At 55.4% G+C, this 27,142-nt stretch overlaps 1 protein-coding gene across 2 annotated transcripts; it reads left to right on the top strand.

Annotated features, from left to right (window-relative positions):
* SPOCK2 (SPARC (osteonectin), cwcv and kazal like domains proteoglycan 2) lies at nt 1–27,142 on the top strand. Of its 2 annotated transcripts, XM_070226892.1 has the most exons (11): nt 1–38; nt 606–1,081; nt 15,010–15,055; nt 15,313–15,427; nt 16,977–17,091; nt 18,869–18,983; nt 19,356–19,481; nt 19,964–20,182; nt 21,673–21,735; nt 23,216–23,353; nt 23,489–27,142. In XM_070226892.1, the coding sequence occupies exons 2-11, from the start codon at nt 893–895 to the stop codon at nt 23,632–23,634; spliced, it is 1,272 nt and encodes a 423-aa protein (XP_070082993.1). In that variant the 5' UTR covers nt 1–38; nt 606–892; the 3' UTR covers nt 23,635–27,142. The 2 variants fall into 2 exon arrangements, with proteins under 2 accessions (XP_070082993.1, XP_005602510.1); XM_005602453.4 differs by lacking the exon at nt 1–38 and having other exon boundaries at nt 148–1,081.

Below are 27,142 nucleotides of genomic sequence, written 5' to 3'. Positions count from 1 at the left end.
TGCCTTTTTCAACTTGCAGCCTCAAGGCAGAGGAAACGGTCAGACACTTGCCTTTTAGGGTTGCCCTAGAAGGAGCTAACAAAAGGGGTGAACTTAAACAGCTGCTGGGGGAGGAGGACGTCTGCTTCTGTCCCACCAGCCATTCAGTGCTCAGGCCTTGCTCAGAAGAGAACTTGTGGGGCTGGGGAGCAATAGTTCTGAGGCAGCCAGTTGTTGTATGGCTTTTGTCCTAAGGAAGCCACCCATCACTGTAGAGCCATAACTCCTAGGAAGCCAGCTGTCAGGGCTGTGGTGCAGGCCCCTCTGGGTGGGAGGCAAGGGGGAGAGTGCGTCTGTGGCCAAATTCCCTTTTAGACACCTGAGCCTGGCTGGCTTTGTAACCCGAGAGTTTTGTGTCTTTTCCCCCCTCTCCCATCTTCCCTGGGGAGACCCCTTCTTCCTCTCCACCCTTGGAGAGACAGCAGGGACATCTCGGGATTCAGACTCCTTGGTTTGCAACTCCCTGAGGGCTGGGCTGGGCTCCGCTGCGGCTGGCTGGCGTTTGGCGTTCTGATCTAACGCTTCCCTTTGAAATCTACCCCCTCCTTTTTTTTTTTTTAAACCAGGTATGATGATGTCAAACGTGATGCTGATGCTACAGTTACAGACACGGCCCCTGCTGGCGCAGCCTCTCTGATTCTCTCTCCCTCTCTGCGTCCAGCGCTGGGCTTTTTCAGACAAGTGCATCTCCTAACCAGGTCACATTTCAGCCACGACCCACTATCCGTCTGTCACCGGAGTCAGACCGCAGGAGGACTGAGGAAGACGACGTGTGCTTCGCCAACTGCGGGGTGGGAGGAAGGACATTAAAACACTGCAGAAGTCAAGACCCCCAGGTCAAACCCAGACCACGATGCGCGCCCCGGGCTGCGGGCAGCTGGCGCTGCCGCTGCTGCTCCTTGCCGCAGCCGCCCTGGCCGAAGGCGACGCCAAAGGGCTCAAGGAGGGCGAGACCCCCGGCAATTTCATGGAGGACGAGCAATGGCTGTCGTCCATCTCACAGTACAGCGGCAAGATCAAGCACTGGAACCGCTTCCGAGACGTGAGTCTGCAGGGCCGCGAGGGCCGGGGGTCGGGGGCGCCGGTTTAGGGAGGGAGGTTCGGAGCAGAGTCCCCGGCGCCGGGAGCGGCGGCTGCACGTCGCAGCCACGGGCTCCCGCAGCCCAGCCGGCTAACTGCACCGCGAGTAAACAACGCGCACCCACCGGGCTCCGGGCAGCCGTCGCCGTCACAGCCCAATGCCCCCTCCTCGTGTCCCCCAAGACCCGGTAGCCAGCGGGCTTGGGACCCCCCCAGCCCCACCCCTGCCCCGGGCAAGTCCTGGGCGAGGAGTCGCTCCGGGGGCGCGCGCTCGCGACAGGATCTCTCCTGCAAGCCAGGCGCGGAGAGGGGTGTAGGATGCAGGGGTGGGGGTGCGCGGCGGAAGGAGCGGGGGCCCTGGCTGCGGCTGGGCGGCTGACTTGCTCCCCTCCCTTTTTGCAGCGAGCCGCCCCCAGGCCTGCCCCGAGCCGGGTGGATGCTGTAGGCTCCACATACGGGGCACTGCAGAAGGGGCAGGTCTGGGTGGGGCCGGCGGGGAAGGGAGCATCGTCTTGCGCGAGTGCCCTCTCTTCCCACCTTGGGCTTTGGGGGAGGGGGAACAAACGGGGACAGGGCTCTTGGTTGGAGCTTTGGGGGGGGGGGCGGGGGCGGGTACTAGCAATCCTCATAAGGCGAAATGGTGAAAGGTGTGTCCGTGATGCGGGGCGGGCGACGGCTGGGAAAATACCCGAGGCCACCTCCGTGCAGCGGCGCGAGCACGAACGAAGGCTGGTTTTCCAGGACCAACCTTTCATTGGGGAGCCCAACCCACAGCAGGAGGAGCGGCTCCGATCCGGAGAGAAGACACCGTAGCCCTATGGCTTGAAAAGGAGAGGGGAGAGGCGAGAAGCTGGGTCTGGGGGCCCTTGGCAGACGCCCGCCGGAACCCCGGCGTAACCTTGGGCCGAACTTTCCGAGGTGGGGGGTGGGGAGGCGGCTGCGGAGGAGCGGGCGCACGTTGTTTACGGGCACCTGTAGATCAGAGGGGAAACCGGAGGCGGCGTTCCCGCAGGGGGAAGTGAGAGTGAGGGGAGGGAGGGCAGAGGGCGTGGCTGGGACCCGGAGAAGGGGGCGGGAGTGTGAAGTGGAGGATGGGCCCGGATGCGGCGGAGGAGACGGGCTGGTCGCCAGACCTGGCGCTCTCTGATGCCGCGTTCTCGGAAAGCCTCTTCTACGACCTCGGTTCTTGCTCCTCATTCCCCAGATTCCCTCTTCGGACGCACCTAGTACAACACAGGCCACACTGTGACCTTTCTCGTCTGCTTTTAAGTAGCGTACATCCAGAAGTTCCCTAGAAATGTGTTTCAAACAGACATGCTTCATAGGATACATAGCCAACTGATGGGAAGAGGCAGAGATGCGGATTTTAATATGTTTGTAAGACAAGTGGCTGTTTCTCTCCAAAGTCAAACTGGTAGGTTGTAATTCATGAGAAGTAATCTACGCTGACAGGTCTTTGGGCTGAGGGGCCTGGGCCCCTAGTGGGCAGCTTGCCCCGCCCACAGCTGGGCCCGCCAGGGAGCTTGGAGCAGCAGCGAGGCCTTTTCCGCGGCCCCTGCAGGTCCAGCACAGATGAGCTGCAGTCTCCTGCCGCTGCCTGGGAAGCAGCCTGGCCACAGCAGCGAGGGGGCGGCTGCAGGCTGACCCATCCGCAACTGATCCAGGCCTCCCTCTGACTCCCTGGCTGTTTGATATTCCAAATGGGACCGGTGAAGGTCAGAGGGAAAAGAAATGCTTAATCAAAACCCTGTAGGTTTAAAAATAAAAAATGCCTCCCCACCTCCCTTCCTCCACCTGCTTCCAATAGCCAACTCTGTGGGTGAGGATAAATGACTGACTGCTTGACCCCCTGGCACAGGGCTGCCCACCTGTCTCCCTGTATTAGTGCCAACCTCTTCCCCTTTCCTCCCATGCTCATCAGAAGGAAGGCAGCAGATTTGAAATTCTGCAGGACCTCTCCCCGTGGGATTCAGGTAAAGCTTTAGGGCCTGGGGGCCCCGGGGGCATTTTATAGGGCAGATTTCCTCTAAAACCCCATTTAAGGTAGCCCTGGCTGCAGGAGGACAGGGTCAGGGAGAGAAGGAGGACAAGGAAAGCTGGGCAAGAGGGTCTGGCTCTGGGGATTCGTTGGCAGCTTCTGCAGAAGGGCAGGAGGCTGCTAGCTCAGAGCCACTGCATTGCATAACCCTAGGGATGCCACAGTGTGAGTGGCGCCTCCTGGAGTAGTGCAGTGCACAGACTGTACACAGGGGCTCTGTCAGCACTACAGACACTTCTGATCTCTCCTCTGTTAGTAGAGGCCCTACTTCCCACCCTAAGGGCTGAAGCCCCTCTAGTTGGGCGCAGTAGCCATTGGGCTTTAAGTGCATTTCATCAGGCTAGCTTTCTCGGAAATATGCTGCTTGGCTCCTCAAAGGAGAGATAGGAGTCTTTTTGAACCTCTAAGGCATTGCCAGGTTGAGCCAGAACCTTGTTCACAATCAATCAAAAAATGGCACGAGGCTCCCAGTTTGCCTCATAGAAGGGAGGCAAGCAAGAGGAGTGGGATATTCTTGGGGAATAGGATCGAGGAGTTGACAGTGTGCGTGAGGGACGTGTCTCATTAAATGGTGTTGACTGAACTGAGGGGGGAAGATTGAGGGAATCGTGTCGACGGGGTCAGGAGAACGTAGAAGAGGAAGAACGCTTGGCCAGTTGCTCCAGTGTGGAATTGGACTGAGCTGGTTAGGGGGAGTTAGTCGAACACTCTTTCTCTGAGCTCTGGGATTATAGAGGAGGCAGGATTTACCAGCGGAGTAATCTTCCCCTCCAGTGGGCGCGGGCCTGTCGCATCCTGTGCTTGGGTAGATCTCTTCTAATGCCCAGTGCCCTGCTGCCAGGGAGGAGGGCATTTCATGTCAGAGGAGATGGGGAGGTTGTGATCCAGCTGTGCCCTACCCTGGGTAGGCCTGGGCTTTTCAGAGCCCAGCTCTCCAGTGCTGCCATCTCCGGATTCACCCCCTGCAGGACTGGATGGGATTTTACTGCAGGTCTTTAGAACAAAGCGTCCAGGGCCTCATAGACAGGGATGCGCACTTGAGAGGAGACAGGCCCATTACACAGCATTCTTCCGGGCAGCTTCCAAGAGGCTGGCTAGGCAGCACTGACTGTTCTTTTTCTTCTTGGCTCTTCTCTACTTTGCTCTCTACTCCCATTAAATTTTAATGTATTTCTGAGTGTCTAGCATAGTGCTTGGCACCCAGGAGGTACTTAGTTAATTTATGTTGACTCAGTGATTGTTGATTGCAGTGAGCGCTTACATCTGCCAGTCCCTGCAGTAAGCATTTGATCTGTATTGCCTCTCATGCCCTTCAGCAACCTGTGAGATAGTTATCATTACTTTATAGCCCTCCCATTTTATGGTTGAAGAAACAGAGGCACAGAGAAGTTAAGTAACTTATCCAAGGGTCAAATAGCTAGTAAGGGGCAGGGCTGGGATTTGAATTCAGGTCGTCTAACTCAACTCTGCTGTTCAGGGAACTCTAGGCCTAATTCTTAGTGAAAATGGGAAGGAGTCTACCCTGGCTTGTGCCCTTTGAGCCTCCAGGCTGCCCTGGGCAGAGCAGCACCTCCTAGGAAGGTAGGCCAAAGCCTTCAACTGCTGTCGCAGTCTGCTCCCAGCCTGCTCCTCATCCCCTGGCCTAGTGACACTCCAAAAGCAGCTGTCCACCCAGGAGAGACAGGAGTGCAGTGTGCTGGGAGAGCTCTGTCCTGGGAGTTGGAAGGCCTGGGTTCGGGTTCTGGCTCTGCCACTGGCTGGCCATGTGATGCCAGGTATGTCACATAACCTCTCTGAGCTTCGGGCTGGGAGACTGAAATGAGTGCATAAACATGGAGGCATTTTGTTAGAGGGATGGAGGGTGTCCATTTCACGTAATGCTCTCCAGCCCCATGGGAAAACTACCAGCTAGATTGTCATTTCTGGGGCTAGCCCACACCATGCTTTAGTCCCCGTGAGAAAGATGGTGATGTATGTCCACTAACTCATTATTACTGCAGGTCTGAGCACCTCCCGAATGCCAGGGGCTTCACCACGATCCTGGGGTCTGGCCCAGGCAAATAGTGCCTGCTGCCTACTTAGGATTCTCATGTTTTTATGATCACCAAGCAGGCCAGTAGCAAGTTTTAGCTACAAAGGGACTCCCTTATTACCACCCCTCCACTCTCCCCGCCCCACACGCCTAAAGTAATGCAAGTGCAGGGATGAGCTGCACAGATGTTTGTAGATCAGTGTGGGTGTGTGAGAAGAACCCAAAACTGGGTCAGAATGGATTCCACAATTGGGGTTTGGGATGGGAGGGTGGGTCCTTCCCTGGCCTCCTCCTCCACCCTGGTTTTGAATCCTCTCCCACACTGAAGGGGTTGGCACCTCCCAGAGCAATGTCAGCATGGTGAGGGACTCTTGAACACCCAGTGGGGCTCCAAGCCTTGGGAGGAAAGGGAGCGAAGAGCACTCTTTGCTGGAGAGGCTGTCATATGCTCCCCTCATCTTCTAGACAGTCTGCAGAGCATGGCAAGCCAACACCATCCCCTCCCAGTCTCCAGAAGGTCAGAGGCTGTCTGGAGGAGTGGAAGAGCTCCGGCCTACCCCAAGCCTCAAGGGCCCAGGGAGAGGGCTCAGCTTATCTTCCTTGTGAGAGGACAGAACTAGTCATGTGACCTTGGGCAAGCCCCTTCATATTTCTGGCCCTTGATTTTCCCATTGGTTTAATGGTCAAGTTACACAGAATAATCTTCAGGGCACATATCACTCAGTGACTCCAGGAAGAAAGCACTGGAGCCCATCAGCAGTCCTTCTACCCACAGACACACCCCGCCTCTGCCACAGCTGGGCAGCAAGTCTTTGGATTTAGGCAAAGGATTTTCTTTTGCTCCTGAGGAAGTACCTGTGACCAGATCAGGGTAGGATATTAGCCAGACATGGAGAAACCTGAGAAACGGGGCCTAATGGCATCTTGGGGTAAACACAGGACTGGGGACGGGCATACTGCCTCTGTATATGTTTCCTTGCAGGCATGATGTGAATCTTCTTAGGGCTGTAGACAGGGGAAATGTGTGCGTAGGCCTAGGCCTGGACCCAAAGTTTAGACACCAGTGAGTCTGACCTTGGCGGGCAGACCTAGGTCCAGATGGGGGCTATGGGGGGATGTGGTTCATGAAATGTGCCAGCCTCTGACCCCCTGAGGGCTCAGCCAGCATTCAGTTGTGGGTGTAGCCCCTTCCTTATGGTTCCTGCAGTATTTACTGGCCGTAAACTCATTTGGTACACGTTGGTGCTGCCTCGTGGCATCACTTACACTTTGGGCTTATATCTCAGGAGTCCTTCTGCTGGTTATTTTTAACCTGTGTTTATCATGTTCCTCCTGTGGTAAGCCCCTGAGGGCGGGTCTGGGAAAAGACTGACTGTGTGTCTTACCACTCGTCCTCAGATCACTGCATGGGGTGTTTGTGCACACAGTAGGGGAGCAGAACCACGGAGCCTCAGCAGCATTAATCACTAAGCCCCCACATTTGACAAATGGAGAAAGACCCAGAGAAGGGCAGGCTCCTGAGAACCCGTCTCCCCTCACAGCCTCATGCTCTTTCACCACACCATGCTTGTGTTTCCTCAGCTTCAGTCCCTGGCGTCTTCCTCAGAGATCCCTGGGATTTAAATCCTGCCCCCAACTCATGTTCCAGAAGGGAAACCGAGGTCCTGAGACAGCTCAGATCAGAACTCCAGGTGCCCCTCCCCTGTGCTTCTCCCTTGTTCTCTGCCCTTTGTGGATTGCTGGGGCCACCTGGAGCAGAAACCCAAGGACTAGGGTAGTGGCCTGAGCTGCCCCTGGAGTAGTGGAGAGATCAGGCTTGGGGGAGTCTGGGGTGGGAGGACGTTGGTGCGGGCATACCTGAGGCTGGGTAGAGCTCCTGGCATGCAGGGAGTGATAAGTACATTTTTGCCCTCCAAGAAAATTCCTCTGAGGGGAGAGGAAGTGGGAGGCAGGGAGTCTGCCAGATGCCTGTCTCCTTCTGTTTGTCCAGACCTAACCCATAGCCTTCGCCACTCCCACTGAGAGAGGAGCAAATATCTGACTGCCCCCCTTCCCAACCTCCTCCACACAGAGGACACTGCCTCCTCAAGATGCCTTCTGCCTGGGCTTGTGGTGTGGGTGTCAGTCCTTAGCTGAGAAGGAGGCCAGGTGGCCCCCACTTCACCTCTCATCATTCCTTCCTGGTCCCTCACTCTGGGCTCCCCAGCTGTTTGCAGGGAGGGGAAGGGGGCGGCCCCAACCGCAAGTTCCCCTACGCCTGGGCCTTCTCCATGGACTGGGCTCCATCGGAGCCTCCGTTGCCTGAGGAATGAGGCAAAGATAATGCTGGCGACAGGGCCTTTCAGAGGCTGAGAGAGGCCTGGCCCATTTTCATTTTAGAGGTTCTTAATTTATTTTAAAAAAATGAATAAATGCCATAACAGGGTTACAAAACTTGTGGTTCATTTTAAGTCTCTTGATGAACATCTTTCATCCTGTCAGTAGATCTTCATTCAGTGATGTCAGAATCTACATTTGAGGCCCCCCTGTGACCATGAGCACCAAAAGCGCCTGTTGCCCACCCCTCCCCCAGGCTCCCACCATGTGTGCCGAAGAACCTGCGCTTCATTGGTCCTGTTTCATGGCTTTTGAAAGTACAGAGCTTCACAGTTTACAGAGTGCTCTCTCAGCCGTCATCGTGCCGAGTCCCTCTGAAGCTCAGGGAGGAAGGCAAGGGGCTCATCTTCATTTTATAGACAAGGAAGAGGGGTCCAGAGAAGGCAAGACTCTCTAGCCCAAAGTCTTGTTGGCAGTCAGAGGCAAGGCAACATGGGTACCCCGTGCCCTGATTCCAGCCCCAGGGGGTGCAAAGAGGCAGGTGGAGGTTTACCCAGGTGGTTTTTAGCTCAATAAATCAGGGCCTTGGGGGGGCTGCTCTTCCTTTATTCAATTCACTGCTGTGTCTCATCCTCCCCACCAGATGGAGAGGCTGAGCGAGATTGGGTTAATTCAAGCTGTGAAGTGAGCGGGTGATTTGGGTGCTAATTAAAATGGCAGGAAGTAAACAGCACTTGGAAACACCCAGCATGTGCCACCCTAAGCCCATCTAGGCCTGCACACTCACCACCATCTCTCTTCCAGCTTGGCACAGTGGGCCCGTCTCCATGGCAACCAAGCCGAGGCACAGAGATCAAAGCAGGAGATGGGTTAGCTCCAAACCAGCCCAATCAGGAGTGTGTGAAGGGGTTTCTGGAAAATGCCTGGAGAAGGGGGGCCCCCGGGTATCTTCCCTCACCACTGCCAGTCCTCTTTTCTGGCTAAAGGGACCCACGAGCTGGGATTGGGCCTCCTTAGTCCAGCCCCTGGCCTGGGGCTTTCTTCATCTGTTAAAGTTTGTGGGTTTATGGAGCAGTGCAGAGTCCTGGTTAGGGGCACAGATTCTGGAGCCCCGGTTCTGGAGATGCCAACACTTTCCTGCTGTGCAATTGATGTATGATCCTGTGTAAGTCAACCTTCCCAAGCCTCAATTTTATCACCTGAGAAATGGGGATAATAATAGTAATTTTCTCTATGGTTGTTGTGAAGAGTAAATGAGCCAATGAATGTAAAGTGCTCAGATGATGCCTGCCACCTGGGAATTGCTGAAAAGCTGTTAGCTGTTATTTGTAGCATTTTTACTAGGTGCTAGGTGCTGGGCACAGACAGATGAACTTTATGTGGTCTCTGCCCTCAAGGAACTACCATCTAAATAGGGCAGAAGCAATGACATTGCTTGGTGTAACCGGAGCAATAATAAACTTCTACAGGTGCAGTAGTCCTGAAGGAAAACTGGATATGATGCGCATTAGGGAAGATGATGCCCAAACTGGGTTTTGAAAGATGAATAGAAGTTCAGGGGCTGGATGCAGACACGTGTTCCAGAGGGGGAAGAAGGCTGTGCCGAGGGCTGGCCGTGCTGAAACATCTGCTGGAAGGACACGGGGCTGAGGTAGCCGGGAACAGGTCAGGAGAAGATGGACTCTCTTCTGTAGGTGACAGGGAACCAAGGAGGGTTTTTAAGATATAATATTTACTGTGGCTTTTTCTCTTCAGTACAAAAGTAATACATATTCATTGTAGAAATTTTTGCAACTTGGAAAAAAGGCAGAAGGATGCCAAAATTCTCTGTATTCCTATTCGCCACCCCCCCCCCCCCCCCCACCAAGAGGAAACCGCTGTTAACTTTCTGGTACAAATCCTTTTTACCTACTCACCTTTTTTTTTTTTTTAAAGATTTTATTTTTTTCCTTTTTCTCCCCAAAGCCCCCCGGTACATAGTTGTATATTCCTAGTTGTGGGTCCTTCTAGTTGTGGCATGTGGGACGCCGCCTCAACGTGGTTTGATGAGCAGTGCCATGTCCGTGCCCAGGATTCGAACCGACGAAACACTGGGCCGCCTGCAGCGGAGCACGCGAACTTAACCACTGAGCCACGGGGCCAGCCCCTTACCTACTCACCTTTTACATTTTTTTTTCAAAATGAGTGCAAACTGTATATTCAGTGAAGGATTTTAAGGAGGGAGAGATGTGATCAGAACTGTGTTCTAGAAAGATCCCTGTGGCTGCAGTGGTCTGGAAGATGGGTGGGGGCAGGGAGACAAGAGAGAGAGAGAGATTGCGGTAATGGAGGCCAGGGTTGGTGAGGCAGGACCAGTGGATGTGGTGAGGGGAGGACAGGCTAGAGAGAGATTCAGGAGGTGGAGTGGACGGGATGGGAAGACAAGAGCTGGGCAGAGTCTTTGGCTTGATGTCGTATAATTGGAGAGGATGGTACGATATGTGCTTCAAAGGAAAAGGCCTGGAGTTGGAAGTCAGGAAATTGGGTTCCAGTGAGTCTGCATTGAGCATCTGCTTTGTGTGAGGTGCCCTCAGAGGCAGGAAAGTAGCTGCTCTTTTTCATCCTTGGGGCCCCATCTGAGAGGTGAAGGAACCAGAGCAGATAAGAGCATTAGACATAAGATGCAGTGCTGGAAAGACCTTAGCCTGAGAGCTGGCGCAGTGGGCTCCCTCCGCAGTGGGCCCACTCAGCTGCCTGCTTAGCACGAGCAGGAGCTCTACTGGAGCCAGCCAACCCAGGAGATCCCAATGGGCTCGGGTGGCACTTGGACAATGGAAGGTTTAAGAAGTTCCGTGAGTGGTTCTAATGTGCACCCACATGGCACAGAGGGGAACACTTAACAGAGGGGGAAGTGACTTGCCAAGGATGCACAATGAGCCAAGGTGATAGCAGACTCCAGATCCAAAGTCTTGTCCACGTCTTCCCCTGCCCCCTTCTCTGAGCAAGACTCTGCTTCTTTCTCAAGAGACCCCCACATCCATGTAAGGTCAGGTCAGGAACAGGGAGTCCTGGCTCAGCTCTTCATCTGTCTTGTGGCCTTCAGCTGGTGCCTCTGCCTCTCCAAGCCTCAGTTTTCTCGTTTTTTATGGGGTTGATCCTATTGGTCCTGCCTGCTTCACAGCATTGTGAGGATAAAAGGAAGACAGACACATAAAAATACATGGAGAGGACTTGATATAAAAGCACCATGAAATACAAGCCAGGTCCACTTGTACATTCCAAAAGTTTTCCAAATGCCTGCTCTGTGCTGAGCATCGCTGGGTGCAGGGGAGGTCACGCTGGTTGTACTAACCCGGTAAAATAGATGTGTTCACCTTTAACCCAGAACTTTTGATCTCAGCCTATGATCCATCTCCCCTTGGGCCTGGCCCTCGCCCCAGCATCCTAGAGATGGGCTCTTCGAAATCCCTCTTTCTGAGGGGAGGATATGATCGACTGGCAGCAGAGCCAGGACAGAAGCAGGCCTCCTGTTTCCTGAGAAGACCCTGGTGCCTTTACCGGAATTTCTCACAACTGCTAATGGGCCCACTTGGGTGCCATAAATAGACACTGCTCTGTTGAAAGGCATTATTTGCACTTGCCAACAAACACCTTTTTCAGCTTATAGACAAGCCAGCCCACAACTGACCTCAGGGGCCCCCACGTGTGTCCCTGGGCTCTGCCCCTGTGCCAGTCAGAGGACTTCCTCATTGCCCTTTCCCCTCCAAGACCCCTCGGAGCAACTCTCCTCACACCCCACAGGTCTCTGCCCTCCTCATGGTGACCTCTCTCTTCTCCACTTGCAGGGGCCCCTCATGTGGCCTCTCCTTGCCGGTTTCCTGCCCCTTTGCCATTTTCTCCACCCAAAGTCTGTGGTCTCTTCTTCTGCTATAACAGCTTCTATTTGTTGAATAATTTCTGAACACTGGGTACCCTGAAGACACCACCTCCTTTAATCTCTGAGTAGTCCCAGGAGACAGGTGCTGAGCGCCTAAAGGTCAAGGTGCTTGCCCAAGGTGTGCTGGTAGGGAGAGCATGGGGATTCTGTGTGACTCCAGGGCCTCTCTCCTCCTCATCCCCCTCTGTGACTGGCTGCTCCCATTCTCTTGGGAGTGAGGGTCCTGGGATCCAGAACCACTCAGGCCTCCCTCCACCCCACCCACTGCAGTGAAGACAAAGAGCTTAGCTAGAACCCAGGACAACACTTGTATACAGAAGGGACTCAATCCCTGCATGCTGACTCCAGGGGAGAAGTCTTACCTATGCTCTGTTGGGGGGTGGAGATGGCTCCCCACCAGGGCTCTAACAAAGGGGCCGGAAGGTGAAAGCCCCTTTCTTAGAGCTCCCTCTTCCCTTACCCCACTTTCCCCTGGATTTCTGATCAGAAATTCTTGGTCTTGACTTTTGAGAACCCATTTTGTACTGAGTCCCAAAGGCTTCTTCTCATAGCCAGATTGGAGGTGAGGACCGAGGCGGGGGCCAGAGCATGGGAGTGAGCAGGCACCGAGGCCCCAGGGCCCTCCCCACTCCGGTGCCCGCTTCTGAGGCACACAGACCTTGTTGGTTGGGGCCAGGTGACTCACACCATCCACTTGCCCCATGCTCGTCATAACCTCATGGCCACTCCCCTCCAGGGAACAAAGGAGCACATGGGAAGAACCCACCTTAATGGAAGCCAGGGCCCTACTTTTCCCCTAATCCTTGCAACCCTGGCCTCAGCCGTTTGGCCACTCTCAGCCTCCATTTCCCATCTGTGGTGGAGTGGACACTCTCTACCCTGAGCAGTTCCTGGAGAAGGAGTGCGTCTGGGCTGGCTTCCTTTGGCTCTAGCAAGCGAGGGCAATTGTGCCTCAGTTCACTGTCAGCAGCTCTGCGGTCTCCTTAGATGCTTACCCAGGGGCTCAAGAGGGCTCAGGCCAGGCCATGTGGAACTGGGTGGGTGCTTGAGCCAGGAGCCTCGGCTGGCCTGTCTGGTGCCCCAGGGGCCGCCCAGTCCAGGTTCCCTGGAAGCCCCTCCTGAGGCTTTCCTCTTGCCTGCTTCTGGGCCCAAAGGCTGCAGGACACTTAGCTGCTTGGACATGGGGTTTGGGGAACAGGTGTGGGCAGAGTGAAGGGGGAGAGAGAAAAAAAAAGAGAGAAAGGGAGATGGACAAAGAGATTCATAGAGACACACATGACAGCAAGACAGAAAGAGAGAGCAGAGCCAGTGCAAGCCAGACTCTCACAGGGCAGGGGTCTTCTGGTCTCCTGCCCTCCCCACTTCCTTCCCATCCCACCTTGCCCTCTGTCTGTGGGAGCGACAGGAAGGCCAAGCACGAGGGATGGCCTTGGCGCCCACATATGAAAACTGGAGGTTGCTCACAGAAGTGGGCTTTGTTACATCCTTTCTGGATAAAAACCATCTGGCATAGGATGAGCTGCCTTGAAGTGTTCTTGTTTCCTATGCACACCCAGCATGCACTGTTGCTTACATATGTGTGCATATAGACACGTGCTTACATACCAGGACACGCATACTTGCACACATACATGCTCTGGAATACATGCCTGTGAACATGCATGTGTGCACCCAGAGCCTGCACAAATGCACACAATGTACAGAAGCACACTCTCAGGTACACACTTGACCACAGTATGCCTTACCTGGCAGTGATGCCAATTGTCTGCTTGGCTCTGCCTCCTTTCTGGCCTTTGCCCAGGAGGCCATGTTGATAGCCTCTTCCTGATGCCAGTCAACTTCCAGAGGGCTCTTCAGAGGCCCCAGAGCCCTTGGGCTTTCAAAGCCCTTGTGCTTGCCCTCCTTTGTGCTTGTTGTTGCACCAATGTTGGTGCCTTCTGGTGCAGGATCCCCCAGTCCTCTTCCCCCAGACCTGACAGGTCTGGCCCCTTCCTACCCCTATCCAACAGTGTGGAGGGGTCAGTTATGCAAGGCTCCTTGTGCCCTTCTACCCGCAGCTCCTGGAGCCCCATCCGGAGGGGGCCCGCAGCTGGCTCCTTAGCACTGCTAGCCTCCAGTCCCAAGAAGCCTCTCCCTGCCTGCCTGGTAGAACTTCCACCAGGTCACCCTGGAGCTGTTTGCTGGTTTTCAGCAACTGCCTCTGCCCCATGTGGGAAAGCAGGGACACCAGAACAAGTTGAGGGTTTCATGCCGGGGAGCTAGGCTGGGTGGGAGCCACTCTGCCTTTGGCCATGCTGGGGTCCACAGGCCCAGGGGAGGCCCTTGTGGCTTGACAGGGTGAGGAGTAATCTCTTATGTGCCTTAGGTCTTGGAGACTGTGTGTTGTAGCCAGAAGAGAGGTCTGTGCTGGGCATTGGGAAACCTGGGTTCTGTGATGGTGGGACCTGGGTCAGGTCATTTCCCATCTCTAGGCTTCCCAGCCTTGCCTTCACACGGGTGGGGCTGAGCCAGATCACCTCAGAGGGCCTTCTCAGGATCCTCTGAATCTGAGGATTTGTAGCTAGACTATGGTAACTGAGGAAGCCACTGACATTGGGAGGGACAGTGGCTCCCATTTCTCTCAGTGCACCATCCGAACTCTGTAGGGAACTCAGACCTTGAGTGGAAAACAGTTCCTGTGCAGCCTGGGAGAGAGGCCTTTTCTCCCACCTCACTCACATGGTGGGCAGGTGTGAAAGAAGGGGACTGCCGAGGGAGGGACCCTGGCAGAGGACAAGTGGCATTTATGGCACACCCAAGGCACGGGCCTGAGAGCCACTGTTCCCAGGCAGCATGGGCCCCTCAGACACCTGTCCTGGTGATGAGGCCAAGGCTGGGCTGCTGGGACCAGCTTCAGGGCCTGGAGTGAAGCGGTGGGCCATGGGCCTCACCCCTACTGCTCCTAGGGCCGTCCCTAAGTGGGCCCTGGCCTTAAGCTCTCTGTGGTGAAGACATAGGAATACTGTCCCACCATTGGAGGCCCTAGGGGTCAGAGGACCGTAGCAATCAAAGACCATTGCCCAGCACCCATGGCCACATGATGAGGCCTGGGGAGCCCTGGGACCACATGGTCAGAGGGTGGGCCTCCCACTGAAATTTCTGTCTCTCCTTCTGTCCTCCTGTTCCATTTCCCATGGCTGGCTGCTGCTTCCTGATCCCCAGGAGGTAGAGGTAAGTGTTGCCTGGGGCTCCAACGCGTATGGTCCCCCAACAGCTGCATACCCCACTCTCCTTCTCTCCCTCCACATCCTCACCCTGACTTCTCCTTCCCTGCAGCATCTAGTGTGGGATGAGGGGAGTAAGGAATGTATGGGAAAGGCTGGAAGGGATTCTGGACATAGGTTTAGAGGGATAGAGGTCTAGGTGAGGCAGCTGGCAAGGCCTGGGTGGACAGGGGTCATCTGGGCAGCCACCAGGATGGTGGCAATTTGCATGTGGAAGCAGTGGCCCAGCCCTCTCTTCTCCCTGGCCCTGGAGTTGAACCTTGATTGACTCTGGGCTGAATCTTTGCCCTTCCCTTCTCCCCCACCCATCTCTGTCCTTCCCTAGGATGACTACATCAAGAGCTGGGAGGACAATCAGCAGGGAGATGAAGGTAACATGCCCCTCCCAGGTGGGGGAAGGTGACTGATACTGGTGAAGACTTGAGACCAGAGGGCAAGTCTGACTCTGGCCTTGGGGGCTCCTAGGGCAGCCAGGTCCCATGGGGGTGGGACTTCTGGACTGAGGAGCTCTGGTTATCAAGGACTGCTGGAGAGAGGGGCTTCCTAGGTGAGAAGTGGGGCTGAGGGCTCCTGGGCTCTCTGATACCGATTCCCAGGTGACCTGTGTCCCGACCCTATGTCCCTGCAGCCCTGGACACCACCAAGGACCCCTGCCAGAAGGTTAAGTGCAGCCGTCACAAGGTGTGCATCGCCCAGGGCTACCAGCGGGCCATGTGCATCAGCCGCAAGAAGCTGGAGCACAGGTGAGGGGCTTGGCGAGGTTGAGCCCCGGGGGTGGGGTTTGCTTAAAGAGCAAGGGCTTGGCTGGCCCTCTCCTATGTATTAGTTACCTATTGCTGTGAAATAAACTAGCCAAAAACCCAGCAGCTTAAAACAACAAACATGTATCACCTCACACAGTTTTTGAGGGTCAGGAATCCAGAAGTGGTTCTGTTGGATGGTTCTGGCTCAGGATGTGTTATGAAATTACAATCAGGATGTTGGCTGGGGCTGCATCATCTTAAGGCTGGAGGATCCATTTCCAAGTTCACTTACATGGCTCTTGGCTCTAGTCACGTGGACCTCTCCCTTGGGGATGCTTGAGTGTCCTCACAACATGGCAGCTGGTTTCCCCTAAGGCGAGCCATCCAAGGGAGAGAGAGAGCAAGGAGGGAGCCACAACGTCGTCGTTTTGACCTAGTCTTGGAAATCACACCTCATTACTTTGCTACTTGTATTTGTTAGGAGTGAGTCACAAGCGCTGCTGCACTCTAGAGGAGTGGATTGGGCTCCATCTTTTGAAGATAGGTGTGACGAAGAATTTGTGGATGTATTTTAAAATCACCATGCTCTATGAGATCAATTACCAAACAGTGTGGGACCCAGGGAAAGTCACATCTCCTCTCTGGGCCTTGGTGTCCGTATCCGTGGGACAAATAGGTTGGACCAGATAATTTGAGGTTCCTTCCAGCTCTGACATGCAACAAGTTCACGAAATATTTAAGGCTGTAGCTTCTGAGGCTGGCAGAGGAGGGAAGGGGTGAGCGGTATTTGGGACCTTAGCTCCAGCCCAAGGACAAGACCCTACCTGGCTCCACGACCCCCTGAAAAGGTCCCATTTCCCTCCCTGCTTTCCTGAATCATAGAATCAGGGACCAGAGACTTAGGGTTGCAATCTTAGATGGCTGCAGGGGCCTGGCAAGTCATGCAAATGCATGAAGAGAGCTCAGTGACAGACCACTCTGGTGAGCCCAGCCCTGTGGAGAGAGGGCAGCTGTTTCTTGGCAAGGGCTGATTATGGCTATGTGGGAACGCAGGACCAGGACTGCCACATCTTCCGTGTTACTAAGAAAGGCCAGGAATCCAGGTTTTTATGTGAACTCTTCCATTTTGTAAACGTTGGTGAATAACTCAATTAAAAACAAAAACCTATTGTGGCCAAACAAAGTGAGTCAACAGGCCAGATGTGGGCCACGGGCCATCAGTTTGAAACCTCTGGTTTGGTCTGACCACTTATGGAAGGTGCACCCACCTTTTACGTCTTACAGTCAGACCTGGAGTTGCTACATGAAGGCCCTGGTGGACTCAGTAAAACCTCGAGAGGGGAAGCTGGGGGTCTGTACCCTGCCAGAGGGTTCCACCTGTCTGAGCTAGAGGAGGGTCTGGCTGGGGGGAGGGGGGAGGGTGGGCAGGGGCAGGAAGGTGGCTGCAGCTCCAGCTTCTTGTTGGAACTGGTCTCCTGAACCTTCTGTTCCCCTGTCCCTCTCTTGTTTTGGCCTCCATCCCTGTGCCCTCCCTATCTCTCTCCTGTAGGATCAAGCAGCCAACCCTGAAAGTCCATGGAAATAAAGACTCCGTCTGCAAGCCCTGTCACATGGCCCAGCTCACCTCCATCTGCGGCTCTGATGGCCACACTTACAGCTCGGTGGTGAGGAGCCCCAGCCCCAGGTGGTGGGGGAGGTATACCTGAGATCACAAGAAGCCAAGAGGACGACTCATCTGGGGCCTCCTCAGGGGCTCCCAGTGCTGACGTGGGGTCACATGCACTTGGACAGTGCATTCAATATGGCCAACCATAGTAGGGACACCTGAGCCTTGGGCTGGGGCTGCCTGAGAGTCTGAGCCAGACCCTGCTCCTGACCTCGGGCAGGTGTAGGTAGGTGGTGGGGCCTGGAAGGCTCAGGTGGGCAGGTAACTGCAAGTCAGAATAAGTGAGGTAAGGGCCTCAGGAAGGTAGGGAGGGCTATGGAGGGAAGGAGCTCTGTGGTCCTGTTGTTGGGGGGGTGAAGGATGGAGCTTCCCACAGGCAGATTCCCACATGGAGGGGATGGTGTTCACCAGCAAGCACCAGGCATTCTGGGGCAGGAGGAAATAATCCTCCACAAGATGAATAAGTGTGAGGGAACGATGGTTGGGGGAACAAATTCCCACCCTATGGGATTTTTGCGAAGATTAAATGAGATGTTATTTGTGAAAGCATTTTATAAACTTTAAAGTACCATAGAGATGCAGGTGCTAACTGTGAACGCTTCTACCAGCAACGAGGGGTTGGGAGTTGCTTGTGTTTTGGACGGCACTGACTGTTGGCTGGGGTTGGGCTCTAGGGCCTAGGAACCCTTTTGGGGTGAGATGCAAATTTAAGAGCCCCCCGCTGTGGGTGATGATTGAAGTTGGGGAGGGGATGAGGTACCCCAGACAAGAAAGAGAAGGGAGAGAGACAATAAGCAGGAGGCTGAGGGCAAAAGCTGCACTGAGGAGGCGTGAGGGGGAGGGGTACGAAGGAGATGGGGCCGACAGAGGGAGAAGGAGAAGGGCGCTGTGTCACACAGCCCCGGGGCAAAGCGAGCTCTGGGCAAGAAGCTGTGGTCTGAGGGTTGTGCCCTGTCCTCTAGGGAGGTAGAGGTCATCAGGAAGTCTGGCTTCCATCCCGGCCGCCTGGCTTTGGGCGAGTCACTGGGCCTCTCTGAGCTTCCATGTTCTCTGCTGAGCACGAGAAACACAATTCCTCCCTCACAGAGCTGTCAAGGACCAAGTGGGATAACGTAAAGTGCTGTGACAACCCGCTTCTTATTAGCAGTCATCTCACAGGGAGAAACCAGACACGACCAGGGGAAAAGGCTTTCAGGGCAGGCGTGGATGAGCCCCTCTCAGAAGCTGGCTGCAGCAAACAGCTGCGGGAGAGGGTTTTTAGAGAAGGGTGGGGAATTAGCAGGTGTTCAATAGCTGGTAGCTGTTTGTTATCAAGAGAGCTAAGCAGAGCCCACTGGAGTGACTATGGGAAGACCAGCCAGCAGCCAGTTGCCCAGGGACCAAGGGACTGTGGTGAGGAGGAGGACAGGCCGTGAGTGCAAGGAGGGGGTGGGCAATAGACAGCTCAACAGGGCAGGGGTGTTGGGAGGGGGTGGGGAGATGGGCGTCCTGGGAAAGAGGAATGTGTAGAGAGGGCGGGCCGGTGCAGAGGGGGGTTCATGGGAGACTTTGATTCCCTGGGACCCCCCTTCGTGGGCCTGCTGCTCCTTACCACTGTGTGCCCATGGACTCCAGAGGGACTAGGAGGGCCCCTCCAGGCTGTCATGGGTGCTGTCCCTCCTGTCTCCAGTGGGGAAGGCAGATGTGGCTGCCCTGGTAGGCTTTAGGGTGTCCCCAGCTTCAGGGACCCATAGGTGAGCCCCCCGTCACCCAGGCCCACCTCTCTTCTCATGCAGTGTAAGCTGGAGCAGCAGGCGTGCCTGAGTAGCAAGCAGCTGACGGTGAGATGCGAGGGCCCCTGCCCCTGCCCCACAGAGCAGGCTGCCACCTCCACTGCCGATGGCAAACCAGGTAATGAGGAGTGCTGGGCCACAGCCAGGCAGGGGGGCCTCCTTCAGGGCTATGGGACGGTAAAAGAGGTTTGCAGAGTGGGAGGGGAGAAGTGGCAAAAACAGGGACAGGCCTGAAGGACCTGTGGGGCTGGGGGGCCTGGTTAACACACAACGGGAGGGCTTGGGCCTCAGCCACAGGGAGGCCCACACTGTGTGCTTTTAGTGCAAGGGAGGGAGAGGAGGAAGAAGGGAGAGGGAACCTCTGATTTCTAACCCCCCTTCCCTCCAGCATCCCTGACCACTGCCCACTGTCCTGGCCTGTAGGGCAGCAGCCCGAGCTTGCTGCTTCACCTCACCTTCACCCTCCACCCCCTTCTCCCTCTTCTGCCAGCTGCAGAGACCTGCACAGGTCAGGACCTGGCAGACCTGGGGGATCGGCTGCGGGACTGGTTCCAGCTCCTTCATGAGAACTCCAAGCAGAACGGCTCAGCCAGCAGTGGAGCCAGCCCGGCCAGTGGTATAGGAGCTGGTTGCTCTGCCTGGGAGGAGGGAGGGGGATGGGGCGACAGGTGTGCACTGGGGCCAGCCTGCCTTGTGCTCTCTCCTGCCAGACTCTGAGCCCCTAAAAGAGCCTAAACCCCAGAACTGGAAGAGGTAGGCTTCAACCAGACAGGAGGGATTCGGGTTAGCTAATAGGGAGAACTTCTTAAGATGAGTAGAAGGAGCTCAAACCCTTAGATGGGGAGCCAAGGGAAAGTTAGGAATTATTTTCCCTGGAGGGCTTTCAAGGCAGGGTTTTGAATGGTTTAGGTGCAGTCCTATGTAGAGGCACAGGGATGGACCTTCAGCCATTCTTGACATTCTCACCCCCATGGTTAGTTCCAAACTGCCCTGACCATGAACAGAGAGGGCTGGGGCTGATGGAGAGGTGGAGGGATGGATGGACAGATGGATGGAGTTTTTACCTTGAGCATGTTTAAACCTTGGCCTTCTCCCCAGGGCTAGACAAGAGCCTGGGGGCCAGCTGCAAGGACTCTATCGGCTGGATGTTCTCCAAGCTGGACACCAGTGCCGACCTCTTCCTGGACCAGATGGAGCTGGCCGCCATCAACCTGGACAAGTACGAGGTCTGCATCCGCCCCTTCTTCAACTCCTGTGACACCTACAAGGACGGCCGTGTCTCCACTGCTGAGTGGTGCTTCTGCTTCTGGAGGGAAAGTGAGTGTCGCCTCCTCAGTGGGGCCCTGGCCTTCCTGCACGGGCTCTGCCCCTCACTCCAGGCTCTCTCTTTGGGAGTCAGCGTGGCTCCTGCTTGGCCACTCCCCAGGCCCAGAACTTTAACAGCTCACCCACTTGCTGCACTCTCTCAGCACCTCGTCTGCAGAGCCCAGGAAACCAACACTTTAACTCCCTTCCTTGGCAGGGATCCCCTGAGGTGGATCCAGATGTTGTGGGTCCTGAAGCTTATGCACTTTTGGAGGCCTTTTTAAAGAGTATTAAAAACTGCAAATGTAAGATTTCTGGGGCCTCTTGGAGAGCCTTGGAAAGGGCTAAGTGGTCCTGAAGCTGAAGCTACATTGGCTTTCAATGATTCCACTTTTGGGCACATCTCACATTATTTGCCCCAAATATGTGATTACATAGGTGATCATTAGCCTTAGAGACATGGCATCATTTGCTAGCTTTATATATCCTGAACCAGAGCTGGACATGTGCTCAGAGATCATCTAGGCCGAGTGGCAACTGTCATCAATGGGGAAACTGAGGTTCCCAGGGGTCAGCTGATCTGCCCAGCCCAGAGGTGGGGCCCGCCCCCGGTGGTCCGCCTGGGTCCCACTGTGGTCGTGTGGTAGAAGCAGTACAGCGTCCACGGCCCCAGGCTGAGGCTTCTGTTAGGGCTCCACCACGTGCTGGTTTGGGATCCTGGGCATGGAATTGAATCTTTCCTGAGTTCGGTTTCTTCATCTGATTTGGGAGATAACAATACCTACTCGGAGACTGTCATGAGGAAGGACTGAGAAAATCTGGGTGCAGAGCACCATGTAAATCCCAAATCCCTCTGCCAAGGCAGAGTGTTTTGATGAGTTTTACGGGCCCTGGCTGCCCAGCCTTCCTGCTATCTGCATCATTCCAGCACTTTACTTTCCAGGCCTTTGAAGTTCATTCCGTCCATTCTGTACAGCAGCCTTCTTGGGCAGGAGGCTGGGAACTGATAGCATTTGACAATCAGTCAGGCCTCCACATGGAAGCACTGGGGGACTTCTCAAGGTCACAGATAAGTTAAATTTGGCTGCTAGTTATTTTCAGGCTTCTGGCTAACATTTCCTCTGGTCTTATGTTCCCCTGGGGCCTCTCCCCCTGGGGTATCAGTGTGTTCATCCCACCTCGTCTTCTGAATCCTGTTTACTCATTCCATGAGTCCCCAGTGGAGATGTGGGCTTCTTGGTGGACCTCAGCCCATCCCACAGCCATGGAATGGCCTCCCCTAATTGGAGCCTGGGGGTTTTGATCCCACAGAGTTCCTGAGTCAGCTTTGCAGACCTTGGAGAGATCAATGCATCCCATTCCCACTCGGGGGCAACCCCGTATCAGGGCCTGGGTTTTTTCATCTTGCAGAGCCCCTTGCCTGGGTTTCTAAGCCTGGGCTGCAGTGAATCCTACCAGCAGCCTGGGATGGCCCCCATCAGAGGCTGCTTCTCTCCCCACAGAGCCCCCCTGCCTGGCAGAGCTGGAGCGTATCCAGATCCAGGAAGCTGCCAAGAAGAAGCCAGGTGAGGGGGCTGGACTAGGCACTCAGGAAGAGGCAGGGAGGGGTGCCCTGGGGTCACTCTGAGGCCCAGAGGGACCAGCCCCTGGTCACATGGAAGACACTGAGCCCAGAGGAGGCTCAGGGAAGGAAGACAGGAGAGAGAAACTCCCTTCCAGTTTTTGTTCTCGTGGTGGGACAGTCTCCCAATCAGCTCTCACCGTGTTCTAAGCACAAATTTTGTGCCCATTTATGCTGGGGCTGGAGGTTGGATGCAGAAGGTTCCTAGAACCCTCCATTCAGTAAGAGTGTGTGCAAAGCTTGGGGGAGGCCCCTCCAGAGCAGACGCTCACAGACTCAGCAAACACTTGAGTGCCAGCCCTGGAGAGACACAGTAGACCCAACCCAGGTCAGAACCGAAGGGCAAGACAGCCTGGTTCCTGGCCTCATAAAGCACACAGTCTCCTTGGGAAAGCACAACACGCAGTGGACATGCCAAGGAGACGGCGCTCCCAACTGTGGCTTGCATGTGTGTTATGCTGAGGGAGAGTACAAGTGGGCAGAGGTTAGCCTGGGGTCAGCGAAGGCCTCTCCGGGGAGCTCGCATTCAAGAGGAGACCTGAGGGATGAGAATGAGCCAGCCAAGCGCAGAGCTGAGGGCAGGAGAAAGCTCAAGGTTCCTGGGGAAGAGAAAGAAAGGACGCTTGTGGCTAGAGCGTGGTGATTGAGGGGCAGATAGCTCCCTGAGAACACTTGGCATTTAACTGCACTGGTGAGACTAGCACACGTGAAACCAAACACTGGAACTGCCCTGCAAAGCCACATTGACCACAGGCCCAGTGGCCTTCTGTGGCAGGCATTAGCACTGCTTCTGCCAGAAAGCCACCGTCTTCCCTCCTGGAAGCAATCCTCTCTTGTCTGTAGTCCCCAAGCATACTCGCTTGGCCTTAGGGCACTCATCCTGTGGCGCCGGGGATTATCGTTTCTGTGTGTCTCACCCCCCTAACTGGGGAGAGTCTATCTCTGGGTCCCCAGAGTGGTGGTCTCAGGAGACATCTGTGGAGTGGACAGAGGAGCTGGAGTTCTGGGCCCTGAGGGCAGGTCAGAATCAGAGGGGCTGAAAGGAGAAACCTGGGCATTCCCGGCGGGGGAGGCCAGGCCAGAGGAGCAGCTGTAGGATCAAGGGTGTTGAGCATGATGAGATCAGGTTGGCTGGCTTACAAGACTTGGGCCATGGAGTCGGGGAGACATGAAGGCAGGTGGGAGCCATCTTGGGGCCTGAGCAGGTCATCTAGGGAGACGGATTTTCTCGTCTCCAGTCAGTCGAGCTGGAAGAAACACTGGAGCCTGGCCCTGGACATCGAGGCTTGTTGGGTGGTCAGTACCTGGGCTGGCTGGCTTTGGTGGGGTCTGGACCCCTGCACGAGCACAAGGCTCCAGGGCCACCTCTCTGGAGCCCACCCCAAGGCTCCTCCTCTCACCCTGCTGGGCCCTGTCACATTCAGGAATCTTCATCCCAAGCTGTGACGAGGACGGTTACTACCGGAAGATGCAATGTGACCAGAGCAGCGGTGACTGCTGGTGTGTGGACCAGCTGGGTCTGGAGCTGACTGGCACCCGCACACATGGGAGCCCTGACTGTGGTAAGGGCTGGGCACGGCATGCGGTGCCTCTGCCCCGAGCCTGGGAACACCCGGGTGGGGGCCTGGCTCAGTGTGGCAGGGTGGAGAGGCGGCCAGCAGTGTCCTAACCTGCCCCTGGGCTTGTTCGTCTCACAGATGACATCGTGGGCTTCTCAGGGGACTTTGGGAGCGGTGTCGGCTGGGAGGACGAGGAGGAGAAGGAGACAGAAGAAGCGGGCGAAGAGGCTGAGGAGGAAGAGGGGGAGGCGGGCGAGGCGGACGACGGAGGCTACATCTGGTAGATGGCCCACGGGGAGCCGTGGCAGGCCAGGGTGCCAACGGCTGGGGGAGACAGGCCAGTAGAGACCTGGACTGAAGCAGGCAGCTTGCAAGTGGATCCAGAAAATACAGTCAGAAGGACCCTGGCTCCGGTGGGGAGGACTGAATGTATGAGTGTGCACAACACGCGTGTGGCATGTACGGCTGGGATGTATGAATGAATGTGTGTGTGTTTGTGTGGCATGTGCTGACACATGTGTCCTTGGTCCACACTGCTCCTGGCAGAGTGAGGCACCCAAGGGCCCCTTCAGTCTCCTTGTAGTTGTTTTCTTTCCATTTATTGTTGGTTTTAAAATACACACATTCTCGCACCGCAGGGTCAAAACTGATGAAATGAGATGCTCTCTCCCACGCCCCCTAGCCCCATCCAGCCTTGCCCTGACTTCTTTGCCCTAATTTGCTACCCTTGGCTCAACCAGCCCTGCCCGTGCCTGCCCTTCTCCCTCCCCTTTCTGGGGTCAAGCTCTGGCCTGCAGGCATGTTCCCCTTGCAGACAGGAGGGAGGGCAGGGAGCTGTCTGCTCACTGGGGGTCCTCACAAAACTGGGCCAATTTGGCTGTGACACCCCCACCAGCCTGAGATGAGGTGGGCTGGGACACCCACCATAGCAAGCCCCTTCCCTTTGTGGGCTCCCTAGCATTAGAGAAAGTCTCCTAACCTGAGCCAGTGTGACCAGCAGTGGCCAAGAAGGAGCCGGGATTGGGGGGGTTGTCTCAGGTGGGGGCCTAGTCTGGGCTGCTCCCTTGGAAGTGGTCGGTAAGCTCTGCCTGGCCCTGTGGGGTGCTGCACCTGCCCCCATCCCTCTGGTTGGTCCAGTCCTGGGGCCTGAGGATCAGGCCTGGGTTTTGGCCAGGGGTGTGTGTGTGCCCACCTCCTTCCTGACCCCTTAACTAAATGCTTTCCTCCCACCCAGACCCATAGAAAGGGTTGTCCCTGAGAGCCTGTGAGGGAGGAGCCAGGGAAAGCTGCAGGCCTTCTGCTCTGCGGGACTGTGATCTTTCTCCATCTCTCCTCAAGGGAGAGGCGCCCAGGGGCCATTTCCAGCCCCACACCTCTCAGCCCCTGAGGTTTCCCTCTGTCCCCTCTGAGGGTCCCCTGGGCTGCTCTAATGGAAGGTCTTCTCCAAGCTCTGTTTCGAAGCCCTAAAGTATTCAGGAGTTGTGAAAAGTCAGAGGGACAAGACTGGGGCAGCCAGCATCCGAGGCCACATCTCACTATCCCCCCAAATTTCCTTATCAGGTGGGAGCCAGGATTGATGGGAAAGTGCCCCATATATGTTTTTTCCTAATCTGTCCAGTTCTCCCTGTTGAAGCAAATTCCTTAACACCTTTGGTGAAGAATTTCTTACCGGAATGTGGGCCTCTGATGCCCTCTGGTGCATGATGAGTGCATGTGTGTGTGTGTGAGTGTGTGTGAGCCTAGGGACCATGTCTGGGGGCCTGGGATGTGAAGAGGGGCACCCTCTGTGCAAGGTGGGCAGCAGGGTGTGGGGCCCGCATGGTGAGGTTCCCTGGGCAAGGCTCCCAGCCTGGCTGTCCCCGGCTTCTGTAGCATCTGCTGCGTCTTTGGACTTTATGGAAAACCTCACCTAGTCCACCCCTTTACTCCACCCTGGAATCAACATCTTCTAAGCCGTCTCTTGGGGGAAATAATGGAACTCCAGTTAGCCCCATGAATCACTTCTCATTCCGCAGCACAGTTCTGATCGCTAAGGTGTCTCGCTGTTCCAGATCCCCCGCGCCCTATCTCCCCCACTTCCCTTCCCGTCCTCCTCCCCCTGCCCCCGCTGGTCCCCACACTCACTTCAGGGAAATGCCTTCTAGCATCAGCCCTCTGCTCTCTGAGCAGCCGCTCCTCTCACTCAGAGCTACTTGAAACTTCCTGCTCTTGCTAGGATGGGAGTCTGTCTGTCTCTTCCCTATGTCCCAGCTCAGACCTCAGGAACTGTCCTCCTGGGGGTGCTCTGGAGGATGCTGGGGCGTTCTGGGGTGGGGAGGCAGATGGAGAGGGAGGGGCACCCCTTTCCTCTCACTGTTGCCTTCCCTCCTGGGGGGCGCGTGCTCTCCCTGTGTCTCTGGGTCTTCTGGTTGTGCACGTTCTTATGACCTTGTAAATATGTTGTAGAAAGAAAGCAAAAAGCGCTGAACTAGACCCTGGTGGGACTCAGGGGTCCAACCTTGCCATCTCTGAAGCCCCCACACTGCTTTTCACTGCATTCTAAGACAAGGCTAGACAAAGCAACTTGTTCCCAGTGGGCTAAAGGCCTCCACGTGACTTCGTGCCAGACAAGCTTGAGGTTTCCTCGTGGGCAAAGTTGCAGGGTAGTCCTTTCCCGGCTCCTCGGATTTCTGCCCTTGACCAAGCTGCCTGCCACCCAGCCCCTCCCTGGTCCCTCTACTTGGACTTCCTCTCTGCATCCTGTTTCCACTCCTCTTGCTTAGGCAGGCAGCAGAATTAGGGCTGCATGGAAAAGAAGTCACCCAAATTTTAAAGGAACAGTTTCTTGCCTGGCTCTGGAGCTGCCCTTGGCTACCGCAGGCCTCCTTACCCGTGGGTGCTGGGAGAGATGGGTGTGTCTAAGATAGGGTAGGTTGAAGCTGGAGAGAACAAATGTGCCTTGAGAGACCAATCAAAGAGGGTCCAAGGGTGATGGGGGAGGAGGCACGGCGTGGGAGCTCAGGAAGGAGGGAGAGGGAGATAAGCTGAGGAGAGCATGATGGGGCATCATGACTGCCCACCACTGTCCCACTGGGACTGTGACCACGTGGGGTCATTGGTCACCCTTCCTCATGCCAGCCCTCCTGGTTTTATTGGGCAGGCCACCCACTCAGCCTTTCATGAGCTCCATCTGCTTCCAACTCCACCTCTGAGTGCGTGGGTCCATTGGGATCAATGTGGGAACCCTCCATTTCACCAAAGCCTCACCCTCAGCCCTTGGGGAGAATGAATGGCTAATCCACTGACGCCTGGCATCACGAGGCTGTGGGCTGGCAGGGGTCAAGGGAAGAGACACTAGGGGTGCAAAAGGAGACTCGAGACATCCTGAGGAAGTCCCAAGCAGAGCAAACTGCTTTATAGCCTGAAGCCTACTTAAACTGTGTTATGTGCAATAACTGAGCTTAGAGTTAAGAATTGTGTTCCAGTGCTTGGATTTCCGTCTGTATATTTAAGTGCTGAAATCGTATCTCTCAGTAATTTTAGATGTCTTTAAAAAAAATCGAAAAACAAAGTGTTAGACCGTGTGTGTGCATTGAGGGGCACTCAAGTGTCCTGTGGATCACCCTATTTCTCCCTTTCTCCTGTGCCCCCATCTACTCACACCCAGCCCCCGCCTCCACTTGGGGACCCCGCTTCGTGTTGTCTTTATCTGCCTATTACTCAGCCTAGGGAAATACGTACACGTCACACATGCATAAAGGAAATCAAATGTTATTTTTAAGAAAACAGAAAATAAAAACTTTATAAACACCA

The sequence above is a fragment of the Equus caballus genome, chromosome 1 (assembly GCF_041296265.1).
Source record: "Equus caballus isolate H_3958 breed thoroughbred chromosome 1, TB-T2T, whole genome shotgun sequence".
In the NCBI taxonomy this organism is placed as follows: domain Eukaryota; kingdom Metazoa; phylum Chordata; class Mammalia; order Perissodactyla; family Equidae; genus Equus; species Equus caballus.
This window is presented reverse-complemented; position numbering and strand designations above follow the sequence as displayed.